A 25364-nucleotide genomic window follows, 5' to 3' on the forward strand; every position below is an offset into this window, starting at 1 on the left:
AAAATATGTACTGCATATAGTACATAGTTCATGATATGCCTTAAAAATAAATAACTTTATTTAGAGAAAAGTGTGGTCAGCCCATTTAGCCAAGTGAAAAATCCCTGCATGCGGATGAATAAAATTTCTTTCTTTTTTTTTTTTTTGCCAACCAAGTGATTGCACATATTTGGCTTAGTACTTGTGTTTCTGATTTTGCTCCCTGGCGAGTGATTTACATACATTCGGAATGTTCATTCTATTTGTATTTGATGGTGATATTCCCACTGGCCTAATCCCTCAAAGGACTGCCCAAGTAGATGATTCAATTACGTGGTAGGACCAACTTGTCCGACCGAACAGATGCGTCCCCAACCACAGGAACAAACCCTGGCCACGCCCCCTGTTAACAAACCCCCTCGAACTGACGGAAACAATTTCCGCCGACGGGCTTCTGTTTGCGGCCTCCACAGTGGCAGTTCGTGCCTCTTCTGACCAGCGAAAATCGGGAAATCGTGCGAGTGGGGCAACGGGGAAAACCCACAGTAATGCTGCCTGTTGTTTTGATTTTTGTGGCAGCCAGCTGGGGGAATTTCCCCAGTTGCCCCACAATTGCCACCACAGGAAATTGCAGAGAATGCAAAAACCAAATGCAGGCTCCTCCGCATGGTTTGTTCACATTTCGCCCTTGACTTTAAACGTGGGCGTTTCCAAAAACCAGGTTTGCAGTAAAAGTAATAATTGTCTGTGAGGCAAGAGGCCAAAAATTACATAATCCCCGTGGTGGCTGTGACGTACGTTTTCCCGGAATGAGTCACTTCAGCAGTTTGTTGTCGCTTTAAATCAAACTCGAATTAAAGCCAAGGCCTCGACGTGCGCCACAATAATTTTGGGATTTTCTCAAGGCACACGAACGCTCGCCCAGCCGGACGCGAAAAAGCACAGGTCGTTGTCTCTCACCCACGGAGCCAAAAGTAAACCCGATCGGGTCGACATCGATCGTATCCACAACCTACCGCAAGTGCGAGAGTGTTGAGATCTGCTTGTTAGCCATCATCATCATCATCATCATCGCTGTGGGCCAAAAGTGTGCGACGACAGCGTCTGGGCCATTGTCTCCATGTCTCTATGTTGACTCTGTTCCACCGTTCAGCTGGCTACTCCTCCTCTCGCCACTTCTCGCGTTTCATATAAAATCTTTGCCGGCCAGCAGCCACGGCACAGTCGCTTTTGGCCAGCAGAAAGACAGAGTCGCTTGGAAGAAGCTTTAAGGATACACAAAACCAAAAACCACCTCAGGCCTTTATAGGAAACAGCAAAAGGTAAACAGCGGAAAAAACCTAAAAACCTAAAAAATCGAATATAAAATCAAGTGAAGTGAAGTGAAATGAACTGCGAGAAATTGTGCAAAAACCAAAATGAAATGGATGTCGCTAATATTGCCAATTTAAACGAGGCTTTTGGTTTTCGCTATAACAGTTTTAACGATTTTAAGGAATGACTATAAAAATGGAAATTTCCACAAAGAAGCAGTTTCTAGAAACGGTTATTTTTACTTTAAATTCTTTTTTCACAAAATACCAGTACTTATTGAAGGAGTTTACTGGATAATTGACTGATAATTATTTTCTATGCAAATCGTTATATTACTTTCAAGTCCAATTTAGTAAAATTTTAACATCTTTTTTCCATGGTTTTTAACGTAATGTCATTATCTTAAATTTCGACAAATGTATACCAACATGGTCAGCAGTTCAAATGGTTTAATCTTTCAGCCAGATAAAGCCATCATTTCCATTTATCGCCACTGTAATTTCGTAATATCGACCATCGCCGGTCCACATTTCATTGACCTTCAATGGCGAATGTAGATGGAAAGGCAAAACAAAAAAGCAAAACAAACACGACACAGTGACCAAAATTAGTTTTCGCTTTCGACATCCCATGCGAAGACCATTGACTTGGCCAAATATTCGCCATGAATCATTAATTGATTCAGTAAAGCCATAAATCTTCCGCACCCATCCCATTGCCAGTCCATACAAATATCCAGAATTGATTGTCTGCTTTTGGGCGCTCGTCTTTAAGTTGCCATAAACTTTCCACTTTCTCGCCATAAAGTATTTTTTACTGCATACTATTCGGCCGAAAGAAAACTTTTCTCCTGGACATTAGACTTCTGTATAGTTGATGGCCGGGCAAAGAAGTCTCTGCGAATTTGGCCCAAACCACTAGCGGATTGACACACAATCGTCGTGCTGATGAGTCCCAATGCCAATACAGGCTTTGGCCCAAATAGGAGCCTAACGAAAGTAAAAGCGACTGACCGAAAAAGTCCCTCGGGCGTGACCAACTTTTCGCGTGCGATTTTAGCTGCAGAACTGGAAATCTCCTTATAAAACTTGAACCACTTTTAATTTAGCCTTTTTGTAGGTATTTTTGATTACCAATTTCTTTATACCTTTAAATATTTAAAATGTTTAAGTTTATTAGTGGTAAAAAGTTCAAGTTGGTGGTTAAATATTATAGGCTCTTAAGTATTGATTATATATTTGTTCATATCACTGTTCATATCGCGCATTAAGCACGCTTAGGTGCATTTCTGCTTGACCGGACTCGGTCTTGGCCAACCTTTTTAAAGCACATTAGGCCCGCTGTTTATGCGCTTTAGCACGGGATTCAATTACGGGCATTTGCCGCCTCATTGCCGCCAAAGGGTTAAGACGGCAAACCGGTCCGCTTGCATTTCACTTTGCGTCCAGCTTCTTTTGTGGGTTTATCTGTATTTTTGGGTGCAGAAAGCTCGCCCCGAGAAATTTGAGCAAACTCAAGTTAACAGTAAACATTGAAGAGCAAAGAGTGGTGAGCCGCTGCCTAAGTCGGCTTGAAAGCGAGAGTTATTACGTGTGAGCGGCTAATTGCACAGTGTGCCAATGGGGCCTCTGAGCCATCTGAACAGTGTGTCAGTTTTAAGTGGAGAGCCAATCCGTTAAGCCAATAAGCAGTTGCCAAAAAACTTGCTTTTATACACAAACTTTTTTGACATCGCGTGACACAGCCGAAGAGGCTGAAATAATCGGGTGATTGGGAGAAAACTTCAGCGATTCGATACGAAAATTGTGCCAGTGGCCGTGTGCTAAGCCATTTCGTCTTCTCCTGCTTACAGCCATGGCAATGAGAGCTCTCGTCGTACTGGCCTTCGTCACTTTGGTGGCCGGAGAAGGTCTCCGGCTACCGGACCAGCAGTCGTCCAACAACATCCAGCAGGTCTATGCGCCGCAGCCGCCGGTCCAGCAGCCCCAGCAGATCCCTCAGCAACAGCAGCCAGGAGTTGGTGAAGAGCGAGGACGCTCTTCCTTGCTAAGCATCTTTGGATTGGGCAACGACAATGACCCCTTCCTGGCTAGGACCAACAGCAACTGCCTTGGCGGCGACCTCTCCGAGTGCTTTAAGACCCAGGCCCTCAACACCTTTGACGAGATCTTCTTCAAGGATCAGTACAAGTAAGCATCTTCAAGAGACAGTGGTTACTAAATTAAACGAAATTCTTAAAGACTTAAATTCTTGCGATGGCTACTTAGTATCTGCAAGTAACTGCCTTCTACCTTTGTAGCTCTGTTCTTTCATACCTTTGCATAAAATGCAAATAAACTTTCTCACATGAAAAGGATGGCTTCCTCTCAATAACAAATATTTCTATTTGTTCTATAAAAACATAGAATAGGCAGTTCTTCGACACAATTTTCAAGAAATGAACCCATCTGGAGTGGAATTGTTTTATTTTTATAACCACATTTGTCTTTCTCACAAGATTTATTCAAAGGGGCAAGGAAATTAATCAAGCAATCCCTTTAATTCCCAGGCTCTCTGACTTTGCCCGCGTGGTGCGACTGCCTGAAACCCAGCAGAGGTCCTTGCTGCAGGAACCCTTTGAGTACTCCGAGGAGCCACGTGGCGACGATGACCAGTGGAATCAGCTGCTGAAATACGGACTCCGAAGGGCCGAACGGTAAGCTGTCACAATTAGCCAAATGACTGCGGCTCGTGCCGGATGCAAATTAATTTGGGTCCCGCAAACTTGGCCGGGGTTTTGAATAAAATATGAGATTTTTATGAAAATGTAAATGCTCATTCTTTGACACGTTTTCCGCTTCTTTCCGCTCCAGCTTCATCAAGTCCACGGCTCTGGAACTCGAGTGGCCAGAGGAGCTCACCGAAGCCGGTCGTTACGAGGCCCGTTTCATCGGAAACGACATTGATGGCGAACTGGACCTTATTGATGATGGCCAGCGTGCTGGACACTTCTGTAAGTCTCTATAAATATTATTTATTTTCGGTGGAAATGCAAACAATGCCAGGGAATATTGCAAATGAGCATTGTTGTGCTTTTCCAGTTTCTAAATATTTATTTTCAACCTTAAATCTTATCTGGATTTCTCATTAACTTACTTAATTTATTAAATTGCAGCGCGCAAGAAGCTGAAGAAAATGATCATCCCCCTGCTGCTGGTGCTGAAGATCTTCAAGCTGAAGCTGCTGCTCTTCCTGCCCTTCATCCTGGGAATCGCTGGTCTCAAGAAGATCCTTGGCCTGGCTGCCATCGTCCTGCCTGGTCTGTTCGCCTACTTTAAGCTCTGCCGTCCACCAGGTGGCGTTGGAGGTGCTTTTGGCGGTGGATTGTCTGGCCTCTTCGGTGGCAAGAACACCTTCCCCGAGTACAATCCCCAGGGAGTGGGTGCTGCCACTTACTACCACCACCACGAACACTTTGAAGGCGGCCATGGCGGCGCTCCAGGACCCTACTACCGCCAGGAGCCCAGCTTCGCCAAGCCGTACACTGATTACTATAGCAAGAGCTACCAGGGTCAACAGGTCCAGGGTCAGCAGGTCGCTGGCAACTCGGTCAGCTTCGGAGACCCACAGGAGGCGGCCTACAATGGTTACTACGGACGCAACTCCGGCAAGGACATTGCCGCCGAGCCACAGCCTCAGAAGAGCTAAGTTCGAGGACTTCGCCATCACTTTGTTATTTATTTGGCCCTCGGCCTTGTTGCATTCCTATAAGAATATTTATTACGCTAATTGTAAATAAAACAAAGTCTAAAATGAATACCAATTAATTTCGATCTGGGGATAGGAGGAAAGAAAGGAAACCATAGTTGCCGCGGGCCAACGGAGGGAAGCTGTTTCCAATTAACGGCGAAAATTTCACTACAAAATGCTTCTCCAAATTCTGCACTTGCTCTGCTTTTACTCACACTCGGGCTGATAGAAATAAAATGCAGCTTTTAATTAAGGCAATGAAATGCCAAGGCGAGAAACTGAGGAAAAGTGGACTGGCGTGTTTTTTGATTTTGCTTTTCCTAAGCGAGGGTTGATCCAAAGCTCGGGAAAATGGTAATAAATCATCCGAGGCACAAGGCCACATTATTTAAAGTTCTTTGTGCTCTTGACTTTAGTTTGACTTGAGATGCTGTAAACTTAATTTATTGGTGGTACTTTCAGACCGCTAAAATATTTAAGCCAGAAAGTGATCAATTCTGCCATCAATCAGTGTTTAAGTATGGCGAAGACCATAAGCTGTCAAATAAAACTTATATTTTGGTAATAAACTGTCGGCACTGACTAAGTTACTTGCTAAATGTTTAAAGATTTATTACCTCGTTAAATAATATAACATTAACAACTTTGGTAAAATGATGTAGTGAAATTAATTATAATTAGTAATACTTTTATACTATTAAGTAAAAATGAAATTTATTTATTGTTAATAATTTAAAAGCTATATGTTCCCCTATTCCATTTTATATTCCTTTTTATTCATTTTTATATATTCAGTTTTGAAATAAATATAATAAATAAATATATTTTAATATAATAATTTAAGAAAGTTTTTATAGACCATTTCCCCTCGAAAAACGATTCAAACTTCCTCCGATTGGCTTGGCCAACTTCAAAGTCAATGCCAAAACCAACGCGGTGATATTGGTAGCTGGGTAGCTTGGGTAGCCTAGTAGCCTGTGTCTGGCGATGTCAACACCGTCGGAGGAGTCGACTGGCCTGGACCACATTTTCCAAAAGAAAGCGCTGCTGAAGCTACTACTGGGCTGCCAGGCGGCTTGCTTCAGATTGAGAAATTGTTATGGCTCCAACCGGGGGCGACTTAGGCAGACACACAGAGAAAAAAGAGGGACAGGGTTTTGCAGTTTTAATTCAAATGTATATTTATAATCAGAATAGGTAAGTTCATCTTTTGAAGGAGTTACAGAATGAGTCTCTTAATGAAATGGTGACTTTTCAAATTTTTCGTTTATCTTCAGTTTTGGGACAAGAAAAATCACATGGGGCTTGATAGTGGCTGGGAATGGGTGTTGTTTTGGAAAAATTCTTTTTATATCGATAGCAAAAATCGTGAGTCAAAATAACTTGTTCCTCCAAACAAAAAAGGTGTTCATTTGAGAGATATGATTAAATAAATTGACGAAGTGAATGTTATTTCATTTATTTATAGATGCGTTACCATACTTTGTAAGCAATAAATAATTTCTTAGACACTTCAGCAGTAACAGAATTTTGCATATCCTCATAATATATTCCTATAAAACATCTGGTAAATCTCCATTTGAGTAATAATTTTATAGTTTGGATGAAACGTGAAGATGTAGGTTGGCTCACAGCAGCAATAATTAATTATAAAAGTTTTACTGTTTATGTTTCAAGGCATATGACTGTTTAATTTAAAGGTTATCTTTAATAAAAATAAAGCAAAAAATCTGCCTAATCATTTATTTTTGACTTAAGGTTGGTAATAAGGTATTTCTTCACACTTCCTAAATACATCTCTTTATAGTTCTTTAAATTAATTTATTAAGTTAATAAATTGATCAATTATTTTATTCGCAAACATTTTTTTCCCAGTGCACTTGCTGCATTAAGTGGCCTGGGCGGACGCGATTGGCTTTTGGAGAGGCTTGATTTGGGAGCTGCGATCTGAGGAGCCAAACGGTTTATGGACAGATCGACTAGCGGTTTCTTGCGACCACATGAACACACAACTTTCGTGGCCAGGCAGGCGTCCCACTTTAGTGGCTCACTGTCCAGCCGGCTAGCCTACTTCCAGATCGGTGGAAATTCTGTGGAAATTCGAGCGGCTCTTGAGGCTGGCCGCCAATTTTCGGTGTGTGCAATAACTTTTGGTCTTGGCGGGGAAATTGATTGAATTTCCCCGGTAAATGGCCAACGGACGCACAACCTGTTGGGCCGGCACGCCCCCGGGACACCGCTGAATCCGTAATAAATGCAATAAATTACACCTGCTCTTAATCTGTTCCGGCTAAAAGCAAAAGGCCCGGGAAAATGCAGCTAGCGTGTGGCAAAATAAAATTGCGGTGGGAAAAAGAACACGAGTTTTCACCGCTGTTGATTACCACAATGGGGGGCAGAGAATGTGTTATGTTGTACGCATAACTAAAGTTGATTAAAAGATTCAAACTTTAACTTTAAGAGGCGCTATGAAAAGTAATAGTAAAGTCAGAAGAGTTCGACAAACTGAAAACATATACAAAAAACTGTATTACTTGAAGGAGTAAATGGAACTTTGAGCCCTCTTAATCTTCACTTTATTTTGAATAATAGTTTCGTATTTTATATTTTAATAAATATTAAATTAGTGGTTTTAATACAAAATAATTAATTATTTCGGAACATGTTAATATTATTATTTGTTACATTTCGATTGATTGATTGATAGTTGTCTTTTTCCACTTAATATTCTGTTTAAAGTAATTAACTCACAAACTCTGATCCCTAGTTAACACCTTCGGTTGCGCCCCTGGCTTCAAGTACTCCGTGGAATGAAGAGCCTTTGACTAATTGGAGCAACTGAAAAGTTTTCAGGTTTGCATGCGTGCTGTCAATGGAAGTACGTCTTGTTTTTGCTGCTAATTCTCCGCCCACTTTTCCTACATCCCAGCTCTCCTCCTCTAGTTCCAAACTGAGGCTGTGTGGGAAAATTGGCCTCTTTGTTGTTGGGAATTAGGTCTGTTGTTTACTTTCGACTGGCTTTGTTTTTGTTGACGACCCACGCTGCAAAGACAACAAAGGCAGAGAAGAACTTGTCGCCGGGGAAAACATAAACAAAGTCATTGGGTGGCAGAATGTGGTGGCATGTTCGGAGACAAGGCCATAAGAAGAGTCTACGGAAACTGGCCAAACGAGTGGCACATTGGAGGCCAAGGAGCTGGTCTTTTTGGGGACCAGTTCCAGGTGCAAAATAGCAAAATCAACATCGAGTGCCTGCAAAAACAAACGCCGGCGTCGCTGCAGGCGCCGACTGCGGCAGAGACCTGTATTGTGTTTGCAGCGCTTTTGGCCGCTTTTCATATAAAATCGAATTCACTGGCGGAAAATTCGCATTAGGTTTTCTATCAAGGCGACGATGTCAACAGCAAGAGCGTAGCATTCTAGCAGAGCGAAGACGCGGGCGTTTGTGAGAGTGTGTGTGTTCAAGAGCCGAAGGATAAGGCCAGGATATACCAAAGCACAAGTGTGTGTGTGTATGTGTGACAATCAGTCCAAGTGAAAACCAAGAAAATAGCCATAAACTGTACGCCTAACCGGAGAACGGGTCAATCTAAACGATAGCCGAAAACAAAGACCAGCGATGCAAACATTCAAGGTCTGCGCGCTCCTGGCGTTCTTTTTAGTCCTCGTCTCCGCCCGCGGCAGCAAAAGGCGAGATGGCGCCGTTACGGTAAGCAAAATGTCCTGGAAGGTCCGGAAAAAGTTGCCAAAGTTGGCATTAATTACCACTGACAAGGATATCGCTCTGCCTTAGAACAACAAAGCCAGTGACCTTTGTTTTGGCCGTCCCAATTTATTCCTTTATCCGAAAGTTCATCTTCAGTGTCGCCAGAGAAAAGGCTCAAGGATTAAATCCAAGCTGGGTTGAAAAGTTTACCTTCTTAGGGTAAATATTTGCCATTTAGATGGCATTTTCTCAGTCTGTATTAAGAGTAGAGCTCAGAAATATCCAAAGATTTGGTTGATAAATAAAATAATTTAATAATAAATAAATAATATAATTTCTTTACTGCTCTTTTAACATACAAATTAAAGTAAGCTTCAGATAAATAAATAAATAATATAAATTATGTACTTCTATAGTCATGTTGGCAGACAACCTTCAAAGTCTTATTATTTCTATTACATTAACATCATGTCAGCAGCTTCCTTTCAAAGGGTGTAACTTTTTTTTATTAAGAGTTTTATTTTAGACAAAGTGTTAATTGTAATGTTAATGTTAATGATAACATGTAGCATTACTAAGGTATGTGTAATATATTTTTAGATAACGGACAGTGAACGTCGAAACATTGAAGACTTTCTGTTGGCCAAGCTGAAGCAGAATTGCAGGCAGGAGGATGATCGCGCCTGCAGGATGGTCAAGATGTCAATTGTAATGAACCACCTGTACCTGAACACTCGACTTGATCTTGGTGATCGCGTCAAGGTCACGGAGAACTGGTAAGTGGGAAACGTCAGTCTTAAATCATATACAAAATCTTCACTTTAAGTTAATCAGTAAAATGGCAAAAATGTATTTAAAAACATGAAAAGTAAAATTCATATTGGAAATTATTAAATCCTTATGAGACTTTATCTTTAACAAAACAAAGTATTAAAAATATTTAAGAAAGTTTAATTTGATATAAATTACGTAAAAAATATAATGTAATAACGTGGATTATAAAATATATATAATATATATGCCTGCCACTTTAAACTGAGCTTCAAATCTTACAGAAAGCTTTATGGATAGTTTTTCCGAAAGATATATAATTCTTTTTTTAAATTTAAACAGATATTATATATTTCCGTAGATTCGACTCTTAACCGCTTTACTTAATAGTTTATGCCGGTTGCTAAATATCCAAGTAAAAATATCAAATCTTATAACCCACTTTCATATATTTTCCTCCATGATTGAATTGGTTTCTTTGCAGGAACATCTCCATGGTCCCCTGATGATCCAGAGGTCAATCAGCTGCTATCTCGGTCTATGGGATCCGATGAAGAGACCTTCGCGCTCCTCATGGCCAACAAGCTGTGGAAGTTCATCCGGTCCCGTTCGCTACGCTACAAGTTCTCGGAGAACGCAGACTTTGTGATGAACAGCGATCCGGAGGGCAGTTTGAATGTGGGCGTGTCTGTGCGCCCATTGGAGGCATTGCAGGAGGGACGAGGCAAGATGAAGAACATGGGGCCACTGCTGATGATGATGGCGGCCAAGACGGGAATGGTTGGAGCTCTCCTGCTCAAGGGACTCTTTCCTGTTAGCCGGAAAGGCTCTGATTGTTTCGAAGATTGCCCTGCTCCTGGCGGTGATCATTTCGCTGAAGAAACTGCTCTCCAGCAAGAAGACCATCGTGGAGGTGCCATCCCACCACGATAGCTACAGCTCCGGATGGTCGAGGGCCTTCGATGGATTCGTGGAGGGTCTGGTGGACGTGCCAGCTGATGTTTTGGCCAAGGAGGTGCAGCACCAGCAGGAGCAGGCCCAAAACCTGGCCTACAGCGGCCAGCAGCCGGGGAAAGTGGCGCAATAAAGCTAGATTTAACTAACTTGTTATGTATGTCATTAGATCAGGAATGAACTAAATTGGGTTTTCCTCTAACACTTTCCTGCTGGCTTGGGGAAACTCTTCTCATGCTCTCACTCTTTTAACTATCTCTCTCTGTGGATCTCTTGTAAACTTTCTTTACTTTCCTCTAGAATTACTCTTTCTCTCTCTTTCTAACTCACTCTTTTGCATCTCTACTGTAATCTCGCTCACTTTCACTTTTCGATTTTCTCAATGATGCTCATTCTGTCATTTGTAATTTATTGTAATTTACACTTACACTTAATTTATTTATTTATTAATATTTATTGCATAAATAAAAAACATACGCAAGCGATTTTAGTTTCTGAACAACTTTGTGTCCAATTCTTTAATGTTTTTTTTTAGTTTTTGTAGCACTTGGACTGCTAATTACAGAGATTGAACTAGACTAAATGTGTGCGCCAGGTTTGACTAAGTTAGAACGATTCAATAAATAATAAACAATAAATAATACGTCAGCTCGCTTGTCTGCTATTCCGATGCAATATGTGTCCGATATTTGGGTCCTTATGGCAGCAGAGCAACCTCCTCCATCCCACGGGGTCTTTGGTAGCTGCTAATTGGCTAATCGTCGCCTCAGGAGCGGTAGTACGGCATGTGGGGTTGCACGTAGTTGTAGATCAGAGGTCGCCGTGCTGGAGTGGCTGCAACACGAGTTCCATCGTTAATCAGGCAAGTAATTGGTGCCCCAGAGCCATTCGCTAGCCACCGAGAGTGGGAGGGGATGTGGACGTAGGGCGTAAAGGGTGCAGAGATGCAATAAATTCAAAGGTGGGTCAGTATAGTGTCGGGGGTGAATACCATTCCCATTTATTCTTCAGTTTATGGCCAACTCCACACCTCTATTGCTATGTTGTAACTAAATTATTGCTTGCCCTTATGGACCACTTGTAAAACAAACAATATTTTTTATTTTTTTAAGATTATGTTTGGAATTTGATTCCTTTCCCCGCACTTGCTGGTTGTTTTATACTGTCCAAAGTTAATTAGTTGCAGCAGCAGAAAAGTATGCAATAGTTAATCCCACAATAAGATGTCAGACTTCGTAAATAAGCTCGACATCACTATATAGTACATGAGCTTGCACCTACGCCTCTTCTCTATCCCAAACTTTTTTTTCAGTTATCTTTGTCTTAACCCAGCTGAATTTGATTGGAAAATTTATTCTCTCATAATTATTTATAGCTCTGGAAGAGTTATTACCAATCGATTGATTGAAATCCAATGTTAGGAGAGCGAAATTCAGGAAATCTTTAAGCTTTCATCTATTACAAATTGTAATACTGCAAATATATATAAAAGGTTTTCAAGTTTTGAACTCATGAAATGGAAACCAGAACTAAAGCCACGTTTAATGAAAAAGAGGAATCCGAAGAAGAATAAATAATAAAAAAGCGAATTACATATATATATCATAATCACCTCTTCTATCCCAGAATCTTGTAAAAATACAAAAATACCTTCGACTAAAATATATGTTGGAACGTGGGACAAAAAGACTTTGAAGCGCAAGTCAAATTAAAAGTAGATCCTATTAACTACCAGCTTGCAATAAAAAAACTCTACCTGGAAGTATGCAATGAAAATTACCAACTGCATAAGAACTCACCGAAAGCAAATAAATGTGCTCCGGCCTTGTGATATTCTCTGGGAAACCTACACCTCAGGTGTGCGTGCCGGGTGACAAATGGAAGCAATATGTACTCTGCTCAGTCTTCGTCCTCATCGTCGTCCTCGATGGCGCCCTCGGCTGCAGCCGCCGCCACAGCTACCGCATTCAGGGAATTTACCTTGGCCATGGATAGGTGAAAGGATGAAGGATGGAAGGATTTGGGATGTCTAGGGGGCCCCGCCCGTCCCCTGACTATCTGAAATATCGAAAGGCTGGATCAACTTACACTTACTCTTCGCCATCCACGAGTCCTCACGCTTGATCTTGTGTCCTAGTCCGCCGAGTCCACCTAGGGCGGCCAGCACCTGTGTGTTGTTGCTGCCATCGCTCGACACCTGGGCAGAGTGCAGATGGCTTTCGGCGCTCAGACTCTCCAGTCCCGGATGTCCGGGATGTCCTGGCAGCTGGCCCCCACCGGCCATCGCCAGGTGGTGCAGCGAGGCCGGGTACATTTCCGGCGACATTTCAGCCCCGTGAAGCGGATAGTCCATGCCGTAGGGCATCATGTAGGGTGTCTGCTCGGGGAATTGGTACATCATCCTTTTAAGGGATTACATTTTTGGACATATTATATATTAGATATGTTTCATTAAGTTCTTTAAAAGTAATTATGTAGAGAAAAAAGAAGGGGATATATTTACACCTGGATCGAATGTATTAATTTTAAAGTATCAATTTTTGTAATATTTTTTGTTAAATAATTTTAAATAAGTTAAATAAATTTCTTTATTTTGTAAATCGTAATTCTAATATTTGTTCTCATTTGGCTAGCACTCAAAGTGGAATATGAGTAAGGCTTATATAAATGTTACTTATTTTGGTATCGAGGCTGTAAAACTCTAATAACAGTGAGGGCAGAAAAGGCTAAATGAAAATATATTTATTTTATCTTAACTCGTATATTACAGCTATCGAAAGTCTTGAAAAATTTAAAACTTATGAATCGTTTGAAGCTTTTTTAGTTTCATAAAAGATGTATATCCTACGCCTTTTGATTGATTTCCTTTAAAGTTTCATCTAAAATTTTGTTTTTTTTTTCAGTACTTACTTCTCGCTGGCGTTGTCCATGAGCTTCTTGATCAGTACAATGGCGGCCACGACGAAGGCAATCTTGGACAGGATCAGAGCCTTGAGAGTTAGCAGTCCCACTGCCTTTGCGGCCACCATCGTCCAACCAAATGTTGTGGCCGCCAGATACATGGGTATGAACATCTGGAACTGTTTCTTGTCCTGGTGCTGGTGCCGCCTCCGTCCTCCCAGAAGTCCACCTCCTCCTCCGTTGTCGCCACCTCCACCTCCCAGTAATCCTCCTCCCCCGCCTCCGTTACCACCTAAGCCACCTCCTCCGCCCAGAAGTCCTCCTCCTCCATTGCCCTGCAGACGACCTATAGTTGAATTTTGGGAAACAAGACACGTTTTAGGCTTTATGGCTTTAATGGCACTCGTACGTATACGTAATAGTGCGACACAAGGATTTGATTGGCCCGCCTCTTTCTTGTCAGGGGATACGGCATGATTGATGCCCTTCTGCCATGTATATCGAATGTCAGATTAAATAGGGGTAAATAATGGCAGTTTGGGCCATCCTGGCAAAGTCATTGATATGCATTGGGTGCGGAAGTAGAGTTCGGAAAAGTCGCCCTGGAAGTCTACACTCATAATAATGTGGTCGAAAGTGGTTCTTAAGGGTGATTCTCGAATGAATAATATCAAACTTAAGTGGATTTTTGAAAAGCATTTAGTTTAGAAATACATTTATCTTGGTAATCACAAAACCGTCATTCCAATTTTAGTTGACAAAATGCTTTTAAAAACAAAACCTTAATCTACTCTCGCGCTAAGACTTCTATTAACATTTCTTTAGATATGCAAATTTTGGGTTGCACCTTTCATTGTGTGATTCAACACATTACGTAGAGGTTATTAAAAAAGGACTTAAATGGAGACTTACGATAGTTCTCCAGAAAATAACTACAATTTGCCCAACCATTTTGAGATAATAAATCTTTCTTTATCCCTATTTTTTGAGTGTAGGCATCTGTTAGGGTCTTGTTAGAGGTATCGTTCAAATGCGAGCCGCATGCCAAGCAGGAGCAGCTGGTTAAGCCGCTCGGGCTGGATCAAATGGCATCGCCTGGCCGTCAGGCATATGTCATCCGCTGATTGGGACTCCCGACCCTTCCGTATTCATTACCTGTTCCGCTAGAGGCCTTCTTCAGAAGAGCCACCTCGATGTATTCGCTGTCATCCTCGGCCCGCTGAACACTAAAGACCATCGGGCCCACAGGCACCCTGATGGCATTCCCCGTGACGAAGTCCATGAAACTAGAGAGGCCGCGTCCAGTGCCCCACTTGTGTTTGCGCGAGGCATCCAGTTCGGGCAACTTGACCAGGTCGAAGAGTCCCAGTTTGAGGGTCTCTCCACGGCGGTAGGAGGCCATGATGCCATTGGCCACGCCGTACAGACAACTCGCGTTGTTGGCGCACTTCCAGCTTAGCTTGTCCAGCAGGTCCGTGTTTTCTACACCGACCGCAGGATTTGCCGCAGGCTTGGCCTCGGGATCCATTCCCAGCGAATTGGCACCACTGCGCTTGTGGCTGGCCCCCAGGCTCATGTTCAGGCCCAAAACCAGCAAAAGGCAGCTGGCAACTAGATGGCTCGGCATTTTAAAGCTTTTAGCTTTTCGGTCTTATTTTTTTTTTAGAACACAGCACAACACACGACACTGGAATAAGGACGAGAGCGCGGCGTATCCTTCACATGGATGCTGATGGACGCGATTCGATGGCGGCTGATGCAGCGCCTTGTAGAGACTAATTACCAGCAGTTGCATGCAACTCAGTTTTATTGGAGCAGCTGCGGCAACGGCACAGTAGCAGCAACATCGGCAACATTGGCAACAGCACCAACATTAGCAGCAGCATCCAACCAAGCTGCGTGCAGCACCACTGACTGCACTACTGCAACACCATAATGCACACCATCGTCACCACCTCCTTCGCCGCCACCATTACCAACAACGTCGCACGTTTCTGCTACAGTTTTGATTTCAAGTCAACCAGCTGAGTGACGGCCATCTCTCAGCGGGCCGGCTTCGGTATCGGAGATCTGAAGCTATGGAGCATCGATTGCGCACAGTGGTTCCAGACTGCAATCTTTGGACTAAGCCTATTACTCCACACCATTAACATAGTTTGTAGCTTGGTCAGAACAGATTCAATGCGCGTTTCGATGTCTGTCAGGTAGGCAAAGTCTTTTCATTACTAATTACTTGGAAACATCAACATGAAAAACTAAGATCCCTAGTAGAAGAAACACCATAAAACCATTAGAATTAAGAAAGATGATAGATTTAAAAAGATCAGATCTAAGAATAAGAAGATAGAAGGTAAGTATGCCTTAAGGATTTTTAGTCAGCATACTAAACTCAGAGCAAACTAAAAGGAAATCTTTAAAAGATTTTTTAGGTCAAACATGCTTTTACATGGATCTATAAAAGATTCAACATCTACATCCGATCCCCTTCTTCTCAAATATATATTATAGATAAGTTTCTATGATATAAACTATAGTGGATAACATTTTATGCCAGTTTCTCGCAACTTGTCCCACTGTAAATGCAAACGGAGCAGTCAGCAATTTGCTTTGTTGGTTTTTGCCAGCGGCCTTTTTTTAGCTGCACTAGCGAAAGGTTCAAAGGGTGATCTAATTAGATGCAATTTGGTTAACCACATGACATTATGAGAGATCTTTGCCCTTGGCATAGGTGGGCGACTTGGTGGCTCACATGGGTCTTGTCCAAGAGTGGGAATCATGGCCATGGTAGTAGAAGTGGCCGTGGCAGAAAGCCACTAACTTCAACGGCGTCCGCGGCATGTGGCCACTGTACTAATGCGGCTAATTTACTGCTCATTAATTTGCGCGCAATTTGCTGAAAACAATTTTCGCAGGCAAAAGTAAAAGCAAAGTGCAGTTCGACTGCGGGTACAATTAAGTAGCAGCCTGGCGGGAGAGGTGGGTGGAAAAGTGGGTGGTGGAGGCTGCGGCTGGGGCTGAGGCTGAGACTCAAGATATGGCCACGCCTCGCCGCCTGTACACAATAAATAAATAAATAATAAAAGAAAAGTGAAACGAACTAATAGCTCTCGTTTTTCATAAATCGCCGGCTCAGTTACATTCTGCTGAGCAGGCGAAATGCAGTGGAGAGAGAGGAGGGGGAAATCTGGCGGGGAAATGCAGCCAATAAAACACTTTTCGTCGGTGCATGATGAGCGGGACTAATAAATATTCACTTTTCCAGCCAGCCAGGTGAGCACGCAGGTGGGCTCGGTAATTGTGGGCAATTTTGAGGCAGTGGCAATCAGACCTCGACCGTTCTTTAGCAGTGGCACCGTTTCATCGGCGATCCGCGGCTCTTTCTGGCTTTATCTGACCGAAGATCCACTGAGAGTGTAATGACTGTAATCTCAATGTCCGCGCCATTCGCAACTTGACACCACGGCCCGTCAATGTGCCTGAAAAGCGCAAGTAATGCGAGGCGGTTCCCCAAGAAAGCCAACCACCGGCCACCAACAACCGCAGCAACATGGCCCAAACCTGCAACAATGGAGTGGCCAAGGCCGGGGCCAACAGCCCAGATGGACATCGAAAGGAAAGCGGTGACGCAGTCCGAAAGCGGTAATCCGACCCGAGTCAATCCGATCCCAACCCATCTACCCCACCACCAGGCTTAGTAAGGCCACATCGCTGCTCCAGTTTACGTGTGCCACCAAAGTTTAATGATCCTTGACGGCAACCGGATCCGTTGGGTGGAGTCCGGTCCAAAGGCCAGCGGCTTCTTCGCCTTAATTGGCTCTGATTTCAATATTTTCAATGCACTTAGCTGAAACTAAAAGTGGCTACTGACCAGCTCCAATTTAATAATATTGCCGGCCAAAGCCTTTTCACTTTTATCCACCCAGCCACACATTTTAATCGAGTTTTAACAAGACCGAAGATCCAAATACAAGAATACTCTGAACATTGCTCTCAATTCCGAAATCTAATCAAGAACTTGGCCAAGTGCAGATTGAAAGTTTGCCATTCGAGAAAAAAATGGCTCACTTAGCAGACCCCGGTTGTTTGGTCACTTGTTTACACCCGAAAACTTTGTCTGTTGCCGAAAAAACTTGCAATGCTCTATTCTGTTCTGGGAAAAATGTAACAATACAACACTCGAAACAACACTATAGCAGTTTCAGTTTGTTTTTAATATTATCTTTCTTGATGGGTTCTTTGCACCCTCTAAAACTTTATCTTATGTACAATAAATAACAACTGGTTCTTGGCGTTTTTGTTAATATATTTTTTTAAATCTGATATTTCTATATATACATTTTATGAATCTTATTGGTGTTATGATTTAAAACAGTTAATATGCATCAAAAACATTGTTATACATTAACCTAATTCAATATTATATTTAATTTTCCTCAGAATTTTCTTTTCTATTTCGTAAAATGAGGTATGTTAAATTCTTTTTCCAATAATTATTAAATATTATTACATACAATACATAATAATACATTTCAATAAAAAATAAAACAAAATATAAGAGATTGTCAAGAGAATGAAAGAGGAATTATAGTATAAACTCTTATCCTTATTGTTCGATTGATGCTAAAGAAATATATTAATTTACCAAAGGATATCAAAGATGATTGATATCACAACATTATTCTTCCCGTGCAAGAAACGCTCTTGTTGAAAATAACTAGCAGAATCCATCTTAAGTTGAAGCTTAAAGCAATTTGATTGCCATTTGGATAATGTAGCACTGTTTGCACTTTGAAGCCATTGAGAGTTTTTAATTTAGAGCAAAAGTTTCAAAACGCTCGAGAGCAACTTGAGATGTCATTAGAACGGAAAATATATGAGAATGTGCCACACGTCTGCTGTGAGTTTGCACATTTTTATGCTGCTGAAGTGCTGTTCACTAAATTGCAAGCTTCAAAGGATTTTCGTTGGGCAAGGGACGAGACTTTTTACCCATTTAAAGCCGCTTAGAGTTGCCAAATTGTTGCGCTAATCCTGCATAGAAAGAGAGAGACAAAGAGAGAGAGAGAGAAAAGGACCACTAGGGGAACCGTTCACCTTAATGCTACATAATCCAAGCCATCCTAGAAAGCCAGCCAAGTGAGTCTGGCAAAACGGCTTGACGGCCGATTGCAGGCTCTCATCGCACCATGGCCAACGGATTTGTCAGGGCTGACGGCCAAATTGACTCTTTGGCAGTCAATCAAAGCGAAATTGTCACGAGTCATGCGAGAAATGCAAGTCGCCTGGAAATGAGCTCAATTAAAGCCATTCCAAAGAGTTTGTATTTTGCTGGCCAATAACAATAACAATAACAATAATAATATTGTTTATTTTGAAGCCAATTACGTGGCCATACATCCCGTGCTTTTGGTCTGCGGTTGTTTGGCTGGCCGTGTTGATGTTGATTTTCTGCGGCTTTTGCTTTTGCTTATGCTTATATGCTTTTGCTTTGCTTGTGCTTTTCTTATGCTGCTTTATTTTCACCTGCACGAATTTCCCTCGCGTTTCAATCGCACGGCACCTTGTTTATTCTCCACGGTTGTTTTTCTTTCATTTCTAATCGATTGCCTGAGCCCAGCGATACGTTTAATTTATTTTAATCTAATTGTTTTATAATTAAAACATACATCTGTTTGATTTCACCTGTGCGTGTCACAAGCAACAAACTTGCAGTTTTTCTTCGGTTCTCTCGGTTTGATTTGCTGTTTTGTTGATTCAGTTGCCGTAGCTACTGGGCTCATTAATTAGTTGCCACTGATTTCCAGCCCCACCCATATTTGGCAGCCCAACTGCCGCAGGATGTTGACTCGCAAATTCGTGGTGATTGCACTGCACCAAGACGTTGGTTTGCGGTCTGCAAATGGGATGTATACTTTGGGGCTGACAAAAGACTGCACGATTTGTGGCATAGTTTTCGGAGCGAAGACAAAACAGTGCACTGCAGTGTAAACTGGAAGTGTAAGATTTGTTTATTGGAAATAGGTTAGGGAAATGTGTTTCAAAGAAAGGTTTTGATAAATTAGATTATCTTTGCTTTTATCTGTAAAATGTAGTCACCTTCTAAATAGATATTTTTATAAAAAAAACACTTTCTTATTTACTATAAGCCATTAATAACCATCTATTATCTATTATTATTCAAAACATAATTACGATGACAAGGTTGCATACGCTTTTCTCGTTATGTAAAAAGATATTTAAATATCAAACTTTTTTGTAAAATAATATTAGCATTTTTTGATTAACATTTTAAATTATCTCAAACTACCTGCTGGCTTTTAAATTCACTTTAAACCATTAAAACTTACCGACTGTTAAAGTATAAGCATTAAGCATGAAATAGTATAGGCAATAAAATGCTATTGGTAAAATGAGCATCCGTAACAGTTTATAGTCAATTTTATGAAAGTACTAAATGGAAAACATATGGGGTATATAGTAAAGCCCTTAAATGAATTATTTCTTTTGCTCTCAGTTATGTAATTTGTGGGGAGGAAATCCTTTGAAACCCTAATATTAGAAGAGGCAAATATCATTGGAAACACAACCTCACACCTGCTTAGTCCCTCGACAATTTGAAGCCACAACTGCCAGCTCATTCAATCCACTCCAATTCATATACCACAATGCACATTGCACATTGGACTGTGGTCTCAATTGAATGTGCCACAAATGAGATTCTTTTAATGACGATGACGATGACGACGATGATGATGATGATGCACAACAATCAATTATAACAAGTTGCCACAAAGGCAGGGTCTCGGATTGGAATACAGATACAGATACCGATTCAAATTGAAGTTGGGGCAAACAGCGGTTACAAAGGCCCCACTCAAATGAATCGAATCGAACCCCGGCTGCTTTCCTCGGTTCAAAATCGGAGATTCAAGGCGGAGATGGAGCTTGGAGCATGGAGCATGGAGCATGGGGCATGGAGCTGATGATCTGCTGCCAGGGGGAGATACTTTCTTTTTATTGCCGACACCGACACAAGGCAAACGTAACGAGTTCAGATCAATTTTTGGTTGACTCGCTGCCAGTTCGACTCAATAACGTACGACTTGTTTTGTTTCCGCTGCCCCTGCTGCTGCTGCTGCTGCTGCTGCGGTGATGTGTTTAATTTTTTTACATCGTTTGGGGTTTCAAAATTTCCAGAAAATGTGTGTAAGAGTGTGTGCCTTAATGTGTGAGTGTGTTTGTATTGGACAACAATATGATAAATATAAAAATTAATACATTGAGAGTGAAAGTTATTGCTTTGGGAGCGCAGTCAATCATCATCATCGTCTTCATCATCGCTCGAATAAGCATCACCGTTCGCAGCTCCATGGAGAGAAATGGCGATAATGACGACCGAAGCGGGATTTTGATGCTGCCAAGTTGATTTCTTTCGCCTGCCCGATGGACCCCGGTCACGTTAGCTTGATTAATAAGTTCGACGGTATTACAAAATACCCCAAAAGCTGGGCAACGGCTTACGAAATCCCAAGAAGACCGTGTTGGTCCGTATCTCTGTCTAATTGAATTATAGCACCATGTTGCACGAAGCCTGATCTCTTTAATTTTTCGGGAAAGAACGCTAATTAGAACTGTAACCTTACATAACTAACTGAAATTGTTACAAGCCATTAACACAACTCTTAGAAGTTTCATTTTATTTTTCGAATTATCTGAAAACCCAGAAACCAATTGATGGAAACTGGGACACGAGCGAAGAAAGTTAAGATGTTACTCGTCGATTGAAATGTTAATTTTTATGTACAATATGTATCATTGATATCTCCAAATCTCAAAAGTCCCGTTAAACTAAATTTGAAAACTGAATTCTCAATCATTGAAAATGAAAGCAAATCAGTAAGTTCAAAAACTGGAACAGATTTCGATTTAAATTTAAAGCTAATAAGTGTAACGCCCAAATATAAATTCATTATTTCTTCCTGAAGATGGAATGTAAAGTGTACCTTAAAGACGATGAAAGAGCCTAAGCATGATCGCAAACAATCTTAGAATACACATCTTATTCTTGTCTGCCCTTTAATGTTATTCCATTTAGCTAACAAGTAATCTAAATTAGTCTACTTTTCCAGAATGATTTACTTTCGATTGTTAATGGTATTACGACCCGAAGATACGCACCATGTTACCCCTTTTCCACGGTCGGGCGACCCATTTTTATGGTCATTGCACGAGCCGGGCAACGCAAATTGCTACTAAACGTCTTCATCGCTCATCTTTCGGGCGGGGTAACTTTCGCTTTTTTGGCTGACACGCTCGCCAGTCGGCTAATAGAGATGTTGGCTGGGCCGCCAGGGAATCGTGTGAAGTGGAGTAGGAACTAGGTGTGGGCTAGGAACAAACCCGCAGCACTTTAACCACTTCTAATCTGTATAATTTGAACGGAGCCGGCGAGTTGAGTGAACCAAAGGCCAAGTTGTTGGTGGAACGGGCGGCAGCCAAGCGCATCCCACGGCTGTCCGGCCAACTGACCGTTGAAAATTGGAAAAATTGCAACGGCCAGTGAAGAAGAAAATTGCATGGCCAAGGCAAAAAGCAGAGAAACGCGAACTGAAAGCATATTTCTTTCTTTCCAGAAGCACCATTGTTTTAATTTACAATTGTGACAATTCGGCCGGGGATGCTTGAGTGCCTCCGTTTTTCCCCCTCCTGGGAAAGTTCCCCGTGGAAATGGGAGCTATAAAATATGACCAGGCAATTGTCAAGGCTTTTAGTTGAACTTCAAGCGTTTTGGCAACATGTTTCGCATTTTTCCGCTGCTCTGTCTGCTGCTCTTCTCGGCTGTCCGTTCGGAAAACTGTGACCAGGATGCGAGTGCCACGTTATATTGTCGCGGTGAACGGGCTCTGCGAAATATCCTGCGGAACTTAAACCGCAGCGATCAGCCTCTGGTGGTGGTTAGAGGTCTAGAGATAGTTCCACTTGTTAAACAATTCCATCGTCGAGGATGAACAGGAACAGGATCAGAGTCTTCTGGATAGTCTATCATTCTATCTTCGAACCCACGAGATTAACGTCAAGCTGGCAGATCTCCTCGAGGATGAAGCACAAGTTTCGGGTAAGCTATAGATCATACTAGTATAAGGAGAAGACTGAAGATGAAATGAATGGAAACATCATTTATTCTGTTGTCATTCATCATACATTTTTAACAATTAGTCATCTTAAGAGGGAAATGATAAAAATCCATGTCTTTTTATTATCAGTACTTAAAAGAGGGTTTTCGTGAAAGATTAAGTTACCCAATTTAATAGAAAAAGCAAGAAAAAAAGCTTAAAACAAGTTATTGGTCTTTAAAAAAGTTCTTTGAATATTTTATAAAAATAATTCTTGATATTTTTAACAAGAACCTTATCGGTTTACCATCTGCTAGATGATTTCTTTCTGTTAACCTTTTAAAAATGTAAAAAAAAGAACATTTTCATTGTCTACAAAAATATAATATTTTGTGACCTGAAAGTTCATAAAATCCAGTGAACGTTTCCGCAAAAACAAGAGGCTCTGCCTGGACAGGCTTTTAGAATTTACATCGGAAATCTGTTTTTGATTGCCTCTCTAACCATTTTAGCATGGTTTTCCTTTCAGCATGTTGCTGGAGTTTTTATCTAAAATACTAGCTGCACTAACAAAAGCCAATTATTAAAAGCTCTATAAAGTATTTCAATTTGAAATATCTGTCGCATTGCTTCAGTATCAAAACCCCATTTGCCATTTCGATGCCAGAAATATACAGATTTCCATAAAATCCAGGACATTTTGGCAAATAAAAACCTAAAATACATCTGCAGCGACAGAAGTCACATGGCAATAAATGTCTTTCTGATTGTTTCAGAGGCCCGCAAGAAGGACAAAGGTCAGGGCATGCTGCTGGCGATGGCTCTGATGTTTGGCAAGATGATGGCCGTGATGGGACTGGGTGGAATCGCTGCTCTGGCCATGAAGGCGCTGGGCGTGTCCTTGGTGGCTCTGATGATGGCCGGGATGCTGGGCTTGAAGACAGCCGCCCAACACGGTGGAGAGACCAGTCACAGCATATCGTATGTGACCGGCGAGGGACACCACCACAAGAGGAGGCGCCGGTCCTCCGGTCAACAACCCCTGGCCTACAGGGGCTGGAATTGAGACTCTGACGCTCTGTTGACGTGTATTTTGTTAGTTCTTATGTAGCACTTAAGTAATTTAATAATTTATCCATCATGCAACAGATCCAAGTTGTTTTCATCCCGACTCCAACCGAATCGAGTGCAGTGCCACTCGAGACGCTGCCTCCGCTCTGCACAATCGTGTGGCTGTTGTTGCTGATGCTGCTGCTGCTGTTGCCTTGGATGCTTCTCTTCGGTTTATGAAATCGGTGAAAGTTTATTTTGAGCTCGTATTGTGTAGCCATCAGCATCCGCAGTGGCAGAAGGCAACCTACACATGGCCATAACGGTTGTATTTGTGGCTATACCCTGACTCTGAGATATAAACGTTTTGGGGAGAAGGTTGGGTTTGTTCCAGGTAATATCCTGCCCAAAGAACTTATTAGGGCTTAAATAAATGGTATTTAATTTGCGTTTTGGGCTAGAAGGATTTAGAATCAGATAAAGATTTTACAGCGCTTTAATAATAAAAGAGAAGATTATGAAAATACATGAGAATTCAAAAGAACAAAAAAATAGTAGGCAGTCAAATCCCATGAAAGCAGAGAGAATTTGTTTAAGTTAACAGGGGATGCCAGGTCAGGTCATAAATAAATATGGATAGGAGAAGCATTTGTTACTTATACCAAACAGACTTTAAAATATAGTTAAAAACCTTTAATAATTTACATTAAAAGCGCAGACAAAGAGCATCAAAAGTACGAATCATCACCATAACCTTTTTCGGATTTCCTCTGGTGTCGTCATTTGTCAGCCCGCTTTCGTGCAGTGTTATCGATGAAGCTGCCAGATACCGGATATCAGGGGTCGGATACTCTTCATCGGTTCTCTGCTGATCCGCGCTTCAGATAGCCAGCGAACTCTTGTTTTCCGTGGAATCTGGTACACGACCACTGGCACACTGGAGCCGGCCAGCTCACACAGATTGAATTTGCATAATGCGTGGCCAACTTTCACTGGATTTTGGCAGCGCCAACGGTTCTTTTCGACCACCTAAAGAGCCATGGGCCAGAGTAGCAACAAATTACAGCCATGACAGACCCCCAAATCCCCCTCCAAAAACCAAAAACAAAAGGCAAGAAAACAAGATGTGCGTTCTGTTACACAATACCATTAAAAGCCGCAGCACTTGAACGGGCAAAACCCGTTAAGCGGCCGGCAGGGATACGGATAGGGCTACCATTACCATCTTACCAAGAGGAACTTGCTCTACCTTTAGCTGTGCCCCTGTCCCTGCCCCTTTCCCCAACGCTTTGGACCTTGTACCGCCGCCTAATTGCTCCGTCTACTGGTGCTGCTTCTTTGTTGAAGCGAGCGCTCTTCTGCTAACTTTCCCTTTTCAACGGCATTTTACGAGCGCGTCTGCTGGCCGTAATTAAATTATAAAATAAGTTCATAAAGGCAAATTTGTTGTTTTACAATCCGTATATGATCTGCTGCTGCTTTATATAAGAGCTCACTTGCTCCGGAATTGATTTTCTAAACGGTTCGCTTTGATTTTTACCAGTTTACAAGTTGACAATAAAAGCTGCTGGCTTTATGGGTTTATGAGCACGACAACGACGACGACGACGACGACGGCGATGATGATGATGATGGTGATGAGATGACTGCCAAGACGTGTGTGAATGCTGGAACTCCAGTCAAGCAGTCCACAAGTCCAGTGCATAAATGAAAGTTCATAAAGAAATTAGCTGATTAATCGCCGTTCGATGAGCTTGGAACTTGGATCTTGGAAAATGACCAGGCCGGGCCAAGCCCGCTGGTTGGGATGACTGACTGAAAGTGTCACGCAGCCTACATTTCAGGCG

General features: G+C 41.9%; 4 protein-coding genes across 5 annotated transcripts; 3 read left to right on the forward strand and 1 right to left on the reverse strand.

The window, feature by feature from the left end:
* Window positions 1-1193: 1193 nt before the first annotated feature.
* LOC108115253 lies at window positions 1194-5089 on the forward strand. The gene is made up of 5 exons (XM_017226610.2): window positions 1194-1301; window positions 3146-3482; window positions 3842-3988; window positions 4146-4285; window positions 4448-5089. The coding sequence occupies exons 2-5, from the start codon at window positions 3148-3150 to the stop codon at window positions 4978-4980; spliced, it is 1155 nt and encodes a 384-aa protein (XP_017082099.1). The 5' UTR covers window positions 1194-1301; window positions 3146-3147; the 3' UTR covers window positions 4981-5089.
* A 3552-nt stretch (window positions 5090-8641) lies between these two features.
* On the forward strand, window positions 8642-10586 carry LOC108115280. Its single transcript, XM_017226640.2, is given in 5 exon segments — window positions 8642-8731; window positions 9329-9504; window positions 9984-9999; window positions 10001-10306; window positions 10308-10586. Coding segments are annotated over 5 exon segments (867 nt in total).
* Window positions 10587-11219: 633 nt separating this feature from the next.
* Window positions 11220-14981, reverse strand: LOC108115279. Of its 2 annotated transcripts, none has more exons than XM_017226638.2 (4): window positions 14510-14981; window positions 13364-13700; window positions 12548-12855; window positions 11220-11287 (listed from the first exon to the last, which is right to left on the reverse strand). In XM_017226638.2, the coding sequence occupies exons 1-4, from the start codon at window positions 14979-14981 to the stop codon at window positions 11220-11222; spliced, it is 1185 nt and encodes a 394-aa protein (XP_017082127.1). The 2 variants fall into 2 exon arrangements, with proteins under 2 accessions (XP_017082127.1, XP_017082126.1); XM_017226637.2 differs by having other exon boundaries at window positions 12542-12855.
* Window positions 14982-21688: 6707 nt separating this feature from the next.
* On the forward strand, window positions 21689-23961 carry LOC108115262. Its single transcript, XM_017226619.2, is given in 3 exon segments — window positions 21689-22332; window positions 22334-22469; window positions 23244-23961. Coding segments are annotated over 3 exon segments (609 nt in total). The 5' UTR covers window positions 21689-22149; the 3' UTR covers window positions 23534-23961.
* Window positions 23962-25364: the final 1403 nt, after the last annotated feature.

Source organism: Drosophila eugracilis, unplaced genomic scaffold (genome assembly GCF_018153835.1).
Source record: "Drosophila eugracilis isolate 14026-0451.02 unplaced genomic scaffold, ASM1815383v1 contig_1897, whole genome shotgun sequence".
Classification (NCBI taxonomy): Eukaryota; Metazoa; Arthropoda; class Insecta; order Diptera; family Drosophilidae; genus Drosophila; species Drosophila eugracilis.